The sequence below is a fragment of the Poromitra crassiceps genome, assembly GCF_964638095.1.
Source record: "Poromitra crassiceps genome assembly, chromosome: 1".
Classification (NCBI taxonomy): Eukaryota; Metazoa; Chordata; class Actinopteri; order Beryciformes; family Melamphaidae; genus Poromitra; species Poromitra crassiceps.
The window spans coordinates 95,193,896-95,205,153 of NC_139623.1; the positions used below are offsets into that span (position 1 = coordinate 95,193,896).

Consider the following 11,258-nt stretch of genomic DNA (forward strand, 5'->3'; position numbering starts at 1 on the left):
AGCAGAGCTATGGCAATGATGCCGCGTTTGTGGCCTGTATGTCTATATGCTGAGAATGAATGGGCTATTTTTAGCAGCATGGAAGTGACCATATGGGGAGGGGGACTTTTTGTGCAGTGCTGCTCCGCTCCTGTGGCGGTACGCTGCTGTGTTTTGGCAGCTCTAACTCCTCTGTTGCTCGTGTCATGGTCACCATCACAATAATGAAAAAGTGACAGTATTTTGTTCAGTTGCTGTGGCTCACCAAGATCTTTGGTGTTGTTATTTGCCTCCTGGATGTCATAGTTTGATTTTGTCAGTGGCAGGCTGTTTATTTTGCATCATACCCTTCTCTCCTCTCTCTCCTGATGAAGTGCTTAAACTCATCAGCTCAAACCGAGCCACTTACTGCCCCCTCGATCCTATCCCTTCCTCTCTCCTCCAAACCATCTCACCTAACATATCTCCCTTCCTCACTACCTTCATTAACTCCTCTCTGTCCTCTGGTCTTGTCCCGCCTGCTCTAAAGACTGCAAGAGTCAAGCCTCTGCTTAAGAAACCCTCCCTTGACCCTACTGCTATTCACAACTACAGACCTGTCTCTCTTCTCTCATTCCTTTCCAAAACCCTCGAACGAGCAGCGTCCGAACAACTTTCTCTCTATCTCTCCCAAAATGACCTCCTGGACCCTCTGCAGTCCGGTTTCAAGGCCTCTCACTCCACTGAGACAGCTCCTCTTGCTGTCACAGAGGCCCTTCACACTGCTAAGGCCTCATCCCTGTCTTCTGTTCTTGTCCTCCTTGACCTGTCTGCTGCCTTCGATACAGTCAACCACCAAATCCTTCTTTCCACTCTGTCTGACCTCGGCATTTCAGGCTCTGCACTCTCCTGGTTTGCTTCCTACCTGTCGAACCGCTCATACCAGGTCTCATGGAGAGGGTCCCTCTCCAGATCCTGTCCTCTTACCACCGGTGTCCCTCAGGGCTCAGTCCTGGGCCCCTTACTTTTCCTTCTCTATATCAGATCTCTTGCCTATGTGATCTCTTCTCATGGCTTTTCTTATCACTGCTATGCTGATGACACCCAGCTTTTCCTTTCCTTCCCCCCCTCTGACACTCAAATCGAGGCTCGCATCTCTGCATGCCTCAAAGACATTGGCGACTGGATGTCTGCCCACCACCTCAAGCTCAACCTTGGTAAGACCGAGCTACTCTTCCTCCCAGGAAAAGACTGCCCTCTCGCAGATCTCTCCATCTCCATTGACAACACCACTGTACTTCCCTCCCAAACAGCTAAGAACCTTGGGGTGATCCTTGACAACCAGCTGTCTTGCTCTGCCAACATAGCTGCTACAGCGCGCTCCTGTAGGTTCTCTCTCTACAACATCCGCAAAATCCGTCCCTTTCTCACAAGAGAAGCGACTCAACTCCTGGTCCAGTCTCTTGTCTCCTCCCGCCTGGACTACTGCAACGTGCTCCTGGCCGGCCTACCTGCCACCGACATCCGACCGCTTCAGCTCATTCAGAACGCTGCAGCCCGTCTGATATTCAACCAACCCAAATTCTCTCACGTCACTCCCCTCTTCCAGGAGCTCCACTGGCTTCCCATCTCGGCCCGCATCAAATTCAAGACACTGGTACTGGCCTACAGGGCAGTACACCAGTCAGCTCCCTGGTACCTGCAATCCATGGTCAGGTTCCAAACCTCTCAGCGCTCCCTTCGCTCCTCCACCAGTGCAGGTCGCCTCGCCCCTCCTTCGCTACGGGGGCTCAAAAGTCGCTCATCCCGATCTCGACTCTTCTCGTCCCTGGCACCTCAATGGTGGAACGAGCTTCCACCTTCGGTCAGGACAGCTGAATCACTGCCGATCTTTCGGAAAAGACTAAAGACACACCTTTTCAGGCTCCATCTGGGCCCTTCTTGATCTAACTTCGTTCTCTCTCTTTCTTAAAATAAATTAAAAAAAAAAAACTAACCAACCTTGTACCACTAACCTAAACTTGTACCACTGTTCCTTCAGAAGTTGTAGTTGTCATAGACTGTGCTCCATAGTTGATTGCTCTATTGCTGACAAAAAATGTGTTATTGTAAGTCGCTTTGGATAAAAGCGTCTGCCAAATGACGTAATGTAATGTAATGTAATGTGAATGTACAGTAAGATTTGGGACACTAACTCTTTGTATGAAGTCCACTAATGAGGTGAATCCAGGTAAAATCCCTTATCCCTTATTGATTTCCTGTATTAACACGTTAATTGCCAAGAACGAGTTGAGTCGTCAAACACAATCCAGCTGTTCACTGCCAACGACGAGTTGACTCGTCAAAAAAATGATTTTTTTTTTTTTGACCGTGGGATGTGCATCTAACCCTTTTACATCTCTTATATAATTATTGGAGCCACCGAACGTTTACAACCCATTCCACCGACCCACTAAGTGGCAACAGTGCTCTCCTGACTAGAGGAAGGCAAGCATTTTTTTAACTTGTCACGCCATTCTCACCCCAGCCATTCTCATGAAAATGGCTGGGGGAAAACGCTGTCGTTTTCGCGCTGATTGCTGGCGATGCGGGATTGCAAATTTACATAAGAGATTACAGGTGGAACACACTTTGAAACACGCAGCATAAATATGACCAGAATCGCAAAAGCTTCTCTCAACCAAAACTCCAAGAAGCGAGCGAGTCCATGCCGACTTCCTCAAACAGCGGCCGCGCAGCCACAGGCACAGGACAGCAGCAAAGCACTGTCAGACTGGTGACAAGCTTGTGACGGCCGCTGCAGCCAAGAAGAACGCCCACGGAGGGAGGAGTTGAAGCAACTCTCCCTCTCGCTCTCTCCCTCTCTCTCTCTCTCTCTCTCGCTCTCTCTCTCTCCCTCCCTCCCTCTCTCTCTCTCTCTCTCTCTCTCCCTCTCCCCCTCTCACTAGGATTAAACCTAGTGCGTCTCCCTCCCGAGAGGGAGGGAGAGAGAGAGAGAGGGAGGGAGATCGAGAGGGAGGGAGAGAGAGAGAGAGAGAGAGAGAGGGAGGGAGAGCGAGAGGAAGGGAGAGAGAGAGAGAGAGAGAGAGAGAGCGAGAGGGGGAGGGAGAGAGAGAGAGAGAGAGCCAAAAAGGAATGGTTAAAGTGACTGTTCTATCGAATTTCACAAAAAGCCGTTTATCTCTGAATATTTTTTCTGACGCTAAAACCATGCTGTATTCAACTGCTAATGCTTACATAACTACTAACTCTACAAACTAACTCTTTTAGACAGAGAAAGTACACATTCTATTAGTACTTTTGAGATATTGTATGTTCACAAACTCCAAGCAGAAAAGAATCCTCGGCTCTTGTAAAATGAGCCACAATCCTCAAAAAACGGCTTGGCAGAAGCTACCTACAGCAAGAAAAAAACGGCTGGCAGTCAATGTGTTAAATCTACACCAGTCACAAAGCAGGAGATAGAGAGAAGCAGATGAGTAAAAGAAGGATATTTAAGCTTTGAGACAATGCAGATGCGGATTGTGCAAAAGGAGCTTTCAACTTCCTGTTCTTTTGTAAATTTGATTTCTATATCTGAAACTCTGTAAAATGTTTAGCCGTGCATCCATTCGGCCTATCCCGGAGGGGGGTCCCTAGCTGGGGTCCATAGTTGGGCCTAGGCATGGGTCGCATTCCGGTTTTCTGGTTCGGTTCGGTGTACGAGCCCAAACCGGTTTGATCACAAAAACAAAAAAACAAAAACAAAAAAACAAAAATAGTGCCAATCCATTCTGATTGCACTATTTTTCGTATTAGCCTCTTCTCAATTTGCACTAGTAGGCAAAAGTCTTATTTTGTTTATTATGTTGATGTTTGAACTGAAGAAAAGTTAAGCTGAATAGTTATGAGAAATAACAGTGTGTTGTTACTTGTTACAGTTAAATGGTTGGTGCTGGTTGGCATACGAGCTTAGAGGTGCATTATCGCCACCAACTGCAGTCGCATTACAATCATTTATGGGGTACACTATTATTATTATTATTATTTTATTTTTTTGTAAAATTTGATATACCGGTTTGATGCGGTTTTTGGGGGGATATCACGATTTCAGACGGACAAGCCCGTCTTTATTGTCACACGATTACACACATCAACACATGCACGGAGGGCCACAACACACACATGCTGACGGTGGCCGGTGAAATTTGTCCTCTGCATTTAACCCATCCTGGCTTTGTCCTTTCCTCCGGGGGGCAGGCCAGGAGCAGTGGTCGCTTTCTCGTACAGCGCCCGGGGACCGACTTCAGATGTTGTCGTCACTGGTCAGATGACGATGACGATCTGATCTTCTGCATGTTTTTAATGGGGGGGGGTTATATACGGAGGAACCCCCCTGGGGGAGCACGGGGAGAACATGCAAACTCCACACAGACAGAAAGGCCCTTACGACGAGATACCCCACCTGGGCAGTAGGCACTGAAGATATGGGGGGGGAACACAACCACAGCGCCCGCAGTGTCCCAGGCGAGAATCGAACTCAGGACCTTCTGACTGCGAGGCGACAGCTCTACCACTGAGCCACCGTGCCCCCGTCAAACCGTTTTCAAAATTTTCAAACCGACCCATGCCTAGTTGGGCCCCTACGGTACATCGGCCCTCACAATGCTCCTCCTCAGACAGTCACTGAGGCAATCATGGCGATATAATTCCGCGGGTGGAAAGGTTTCCTTGTGCGCACTGGGTGTGGAGGGGGGCTCCGGTGTGTCCCGGCCCGGCCTTCTCTCTCACGCCTTATGTGTGTGGGGGCGCGGGCCGGGGTGGGGGCATCCTAACAGCTACAGCCTAACTGTAGGAGTAGACCAGAGGTGTCCAAAGTTCGAGACCATGGGCCTTCTCTCAGAAGTAGCATGGAAAAAGCTCCATGAAAAGGTTCCCTTCACTAAAATGATTGAATAAGAGTGAGAGATTATTGAATAAGAGTGAGAGATTATTGAATAAGAGTGAGAGATTATTGAATAAGAGTGAGAGATTATTGAATAAGAGTATTTAAAGTCTGAGACCATGGACCTCCTCTCAGAAATAGCATGGAAAAAGCTCCATGAAAAGGTTGCCTTCACTCTTATTCAAACTATTAATTGAACTATAACTGAAAGCAAAACATATTTCAGTCACTGAGCCTCCCCTCAAACTGTTTGAGCCCCCCTGGGGGGGCCCACCTCCCACTTTGGAATCCTCTGAACTGGAGTGTTATATTATTCAGGCTAAAATCAGACTAGAGTAGAGTAGCACAGGGCAGACTAGGTTGTAGATTAGCTAGATTCCTTGTGTGCTAGTTAGTTCAGGTTAATGGCTAGAGTAGTCAGACAGGCTGACCGGCTAGCAGCTGGTTATAATCCGGATTTCACTGCATGTTTAGAAGGGGCTAGATCAGTGGTTCCCAACCTTTTCCAACTCAGGGCCCACTTTTATGTCTCAAAAATGTTCGCGGCCCACCTCCGACCCCATAAATACAAAGGCCATATAATGCGTTCTCAGAGCACTTTTTGATTGAAAATTGAACATAAAGGACTGAACTGAATACAGGAAAAACATGTTGGAAGCTCCACAGTCACTAACACAGCACCTGTAACATGTTGCAACACCTTCAGTATTACAGTTTTCAAGGAGCTGTCCACACACACACACACACACGCACACACACACACACACACAGACACACACACACACACACACACACACACACACACACACACACACACACACACCAATCATTCAAGGAGCTGTCCATCAGCACCACACAGATGTCAGAAATGACAAGCAAGGGGCTGTCTGTAACAGGCTAATTAACAAATGATTAATAAATAACGGTATCCTTCAACAATGGAAAAATGCATTCTCATAACAATTTGACATCCAATATCAGATCCAAACAAAATCCAAATATCAGAAGAAAGCCCATTAAATCGATAGGGTTACAAATAAACACAAACCCAATATAAAGATGATGTAAAGATGAAACTTCAATTCAAGCAAAAGCAATAACATCAAAGAAACAAAAATCATACTTTTTCAAGTATGATTTTTCGTATGAGAGATAAAGAGGAGTCCCGCACACTGTCAATTACTTGCAAAAAAAACTTTTAATAAACACAACGTTTCGGTCTATCGACCTTCATCAGGTTAAAATACAGAACAAAAGAACACCACAGGTCTTATAGCCTACACCTTGTTAGATGAGGCCAATCAGAGACATTGAGGTAACAGGCAAAACACTCCCCCAGACTGTGTGTAGTAAGCCAATCAGAGGGACCAGTACATATGCAACACCCAACAAAGACACAGAGCAGGAACATGCTAGTATATCAAATAGGCACATAAAATAAGAAATGCCATAAAAGTTAAAAAAAATAGGCTAACCCATCAATTAAGGCCCAGAAAACAATTGGCAAAACACAAATTAAGTGTTCTACTAACTAGATGGCACGACAGGAGAACAGAACATTCAAATGCAGACAACTGGGCATCCATATGGAGTTCAGTACCTGGGCAATAGAGAGAGAAGCTACATTAGTAAACTGTAGCATTTCATACATAGTAATAATAATTAGAAAAAGTTAAGATCACAACATCACATTAAGTGGCAGTTCATCATTCAGACCCTTGGGAGACAAAGTTTGTAAAGAATAGATCCAGAACGCTTCACGTCTCTTCAGGATAAGGTCATGGTCACCACCCCTAGGTGGTAACTTAACCTGCTCCAATCCAAAAAACCGTAAGGACGAAATATCATGTTTAAAATCATTAAAATGTATAGCTACAGGGTAATCACGATCGTTTCGTCGTATGGAACTCTTATGCTCACTGATGCGTTGTTTTAATTTCCTAGTGGTATGTGGTAAGTATGATTTTTCAAAATCTTTCAAAAAAAAAATTGATTTTTTTTTTTTTTTTTTTTTCAAAAATCATACTTTTTTGGAAATGATTTGGCGGCCCACTTGCAATACCTTCGCGGCCCACCAGGGGGCCGCGGCCCACAGGTTGCGAATCACTGGGCTAGATTGTCTGAGCTGCTGCTCATTTGGCCTGGCCGCTCTCTGCAGCAGGATGGCCGGGCAGATTGAGTAGCTGCTGTATATTCTATCTGTTATGCTCTCCTCTTCCCCCTTTCCCTGCTCTCTCCTCCCGCACACTCCCTGTTCCCCACCTCCTCCCTTTCCCTGCTTTCTCCTCCCCCACATAGAGACACTGCATGAAATAGGCCACGCCCATCACAGGGGAAAGCTCTTCTTCATTTTCCTTGAATTAAACATAGCTAAAAGCTGTTGTGTGGTGGCTGCGCAGACAACAAATGTAAAAAATCTGCAATTAAAGTTTTTTGTACTCCCGGGCAAAACAAGAAGCCATTGAGAGTTGGCGAGAAGAAAATGTGGATCTAGCTGTAGTAAGTTGGAGTGTTCATGTTCCGTATATATGATATTTGTGTGCAACACCCAACCATGCACGCGGCATAGGAGAATGCCAGGATTGGACGGGAGTTTGTGTTTTCCCCCGTTTTGGGCGTGGTTTCTGAATTATTATGTGCTCCGCAGTGTCTCTATTCCATGTTCCACCCCACCTCCTCCCTTTCCCTGCACTCTCCTCCCCCACATTCTCCTGTTCCCTCCACACCTCCTCCCTTTCCCTGCTCTCTCCTCCCCCACTCTCCCCTGCTCTCTCCCCACCTCCTCCCTTTCCCTGCTCTCTCCTCCCCCAAACTCCCCTGCTCTCTCCCCACCTCCTCCCTTTCCCTGCTCTCTCCTCCCCCAAACTCCCCTGCTCCCTCCCCACCTCCTCCCTTTCCCTGCTCTCTCCCCCCCCCACATTTCCCTCCCCTTTCTCCCTCTCTTTCTGTCTCTCTCTATCATATGATTGTTCAATCATGTTGTTATTACTACTGTAATTGTTATTGTTGCGTCAGCTAGATTTAGCTAGACATATTATCTGTGAAGTCCTCTGAGACATGCTTGTGAATTAGGGCTATACAAATAAACTTGACTTGAGCTGCAACTCAATAACAGTAAAGACTAATCGATTGTACATTCAGCATACATATTATCTTATGGCTGCCCTAAGTCATTTTGTGAGCGTGTGTTGATAAACACTGTTTCAGTTTTCTGGGTAATTTACTGCTCTAATTCCAATGATCGGTGCTGCTCAGCAGGGGCTGTCTGTCTCCGAGGCACAAGCTTAGGCAGGGAAACCCAACCAAGTCAATAGTGAGATAAATGTGAGGCACAAGCTTAGGCAGGCAAACCCAACCAAGTCAATAGTGAGATAAATGTGAGGCAGAAGTTAAAAGGATTTAGGATTTAGGTTCTGCTGACTTGACTTTTCAAGTCACACCCCAGGCCCGGCTAGTTTCAGGGTCCATCACTCAAACTCACATGTCCTGCCATTATTCTTGGTCAGCAGTGTATTTGGCTCAAATTGCTTTATGTGAGAAGAATCCATCATGGGAAAGCAGGATGATTTAAACAACCTGGCAGGCGATTGTGAATGTTTTAGTATCATGGCTAGACTTTGATGAATAGATATAATTTCATGCTTCTGAAACCCTAACACTTTTACTATCTATATGACTATAAGGAGCCATTTAGTTATTCATGCATCCTGTTTGCTGTATATACCCACAAGGCATGTGTGCAGATTACCAGATGTGTCCAAAACATAACACTGTCACCTGTTGCTCCTCAGACTGCAACATCACATGCAAATGTGTTTATGCAAGTTCTTACAACAAGGTAATGTCGGACTTGTTGCGATATCCCATTACTGTCTGTTCCAATACAATGCAGCCGTTTGTTGAGAGGGTCATCTGTTTGCAGGCTGTTTGTTGTTGATGACGATGATGTGGTCTTGGGAAACATTGAAATGCATCTTAGTTTTGAATGAAGCACATTGATGCACTATGGCTTCCCTGCTGGCAGACACAGGCAGGGTTTCCTCATTACTGGTCACATGCCATCCTCCTAACTAATGGAGTGGTGAGAATGAAGTGGAGCTGACCTGTTATTAACACTGTTCTAGTTTGCATGACGGCCTATAGTGGACGGAACACATTCCTTGAAGTTAATTTCAAAGCCCGGGTGTAAGATAAGGAAAGAAGAGTGGAAAATGTAATCGCTGATAAGTAAGCTGCAGGAGATGCTAGACTAAAGGCGTCCCTGCGTGTGTGCGATAAAAGCCCAGTGTTCACATCTGAGCAAACTGTAGGAAAGGATCATGCGGTGTGTCAAAGAAACCTTGCTTAGTGCAGCTTTAAAAGGAAATGATGAAGGAAAGTATGTCTGACAGGCACTTTCTGCTTAGTTTGCTCTCCATGTGAGTGTCTTTTCAATGGGTCACCCTTTGACCTTTTGAGATGACAGGTAAAATGGCTTCTGCACCTGCAGCTACAGCGAGCGCCATGGGACCTGAGACAATGTGCACCTCATTGATTCCATAAACACAAAGACATTGTTAGTTGAAGCAAAGGACATGCATGACCTTTGACATTAATAGCTTTGAACATTATCAGTTGCGCTTAAGCTCTTTCACTCACATATGTACGTACTCTAATGGAACAATGTACTGTCTGTAGCCAAGCTGCTTTACACCCCGCTGTTTATCATAACATTGCTTCCTTGTCTCCCTGCAGGTAAATACAGCCCGTGCACATCAACAGAGGTGAGTAACTCTACTGTTATACTGTTGTACTGTATTTAATCATCACACACCTACAGAGGTTTGGACTATATAGCTGGGACAATAGATTTACTCCTGAGCGGTACACTATCAAAGTAATAATGGCTGGGGGGAGTGAGGGAGTACTATAATAACAGATTGTGATTCATGGCAGGAGGAAAATGTCACTTGGAAACATTATATCAGGCACAACTAGCGAGTGTTTTTATCACCATGTTGCTTAAACCGAGATATTTATTTTTCTCTCTGTCGCTCGATTCAACCCTTTGGAATCGCTCTGTCGCTCTGTTTAAATCGCTCGTCAACAGGCACAATAATTGACGGACATCTGGGAGCTATAACGTTACGCAATGTCATGATATTTGTCCACTACGAGCCACCGTAGTTGTTTACAAACTAAGCCTATCAGCGTGCTCCTAACGCGAGCTCTATACCGGTAGTACAGACTTCACTTCATGTCAGCTGTCAGCCTGTCAATCAGCTGTCAATGCGGTTTGTTGCCACACAATAAACCAGCGGTTTGTTCCAAGCCAGTGTGATCCTTGACTCACTCTCACACGGCAGCCAATCAGCGTTGAACAGCGAGCGACTGATGCCAGCATAATTTCGCTCGAGTTGGGATATTTCATCTCGGGCGACGAGCAAATTTTCTCCCTATCGCTCTGTCTCTGTCGCTCTGACGCCCAGCGATTTTCCTCCCGGGCGAATATACGCTCAATCGCTCGTTTGCATTGACTTTGTATGTAAACTCGATGCCAGCGAAAAACTTTAATAGCTGCTTACACAAGAGACAGAAAACAAGACAAACAAGACATTTTAAAAGAGGATAGTCACACAGATCCAGGATTATGTTGGGTGTAAGTTACTAGTTTTGATGTTTTGATGATTACCTCATTTAGCTACCACATATACTGTGGGTAGGAAAACATTGATATTTGAGGGATTCTTTCAGGTGCAACCGATGACAGATAGAAATGTGGTTGAAACTATCAGTAAACAAGAAAGGCGTGCATAATCCATTGTCCATCTCCAAAACGTCACTTCAGTGAAAACTATCAGTAGCAAAGGGTGTGTTGTGTTGGGATGTGTTCATCCTGATAGATGACATGCAACTGCAGTGCTGCCAACAATCACACAAAAATGAAACAGCTCAAGTTTAACTTTCAGTGTTATTTGTCTCCTGTGTGGAGTTGGTTTTCCAGCAAGTTTACATAAAACAACAACAACAACAACATGAGACACAATCATTCAGTTGGTTCGATGCATTTTTAGTCATGCAGTGTACAGTAAGACAAATCATCAGACATCATCATCATCATCATCAATATCATTGACCTTAATCTCCCTTTATCAACAGTCCTCAGACCTGCTTTTCTCAGCTGTAGCGAGACTGAGTGACTGGCCACAAGGGAATGCTGTAAACGCTGGATGTTAGGGATGGCCACAGTAGGAGATAATTGAACAACTGAACCGCCCAGTCAGGATGTCTGTTAATAATAGTTTTTGTTGCCTGCTTTTCCTAGTTGTGTGTTTTCGTTGCTTTTTTATTGCCGTTGTCTCTGGCATTTCATAGCATCTACCATTTCTCATCCACC

At 45.4% G+C, this 11,258-nt stretch overlaps 1 protein-coding gene across 1 annotated transcript in view; it reads left to right on the plus strand.

The window, feature by feature from the left end:
* The window catches only part of spire1b (spire-type actin nucleation factor 1b), a gene marked incomplete at its 5' end in the record, with an annotated part of 82,399 nt that overhangs the window by 3,225 nt on the left and 67,916 nt on the right, over window positions 1-11,258 (plus strand). The window contains one exon of the mRNA XM_083663345.1: window positions 9,617-9,645. Coding sequence (XP_083519471.1) covers window positions 9,617-9,645 — 29 coding nt within the window. The remainder of the gene's footprint in view (window positions 1-9,616; window positions 9,646-11,258) is intronic.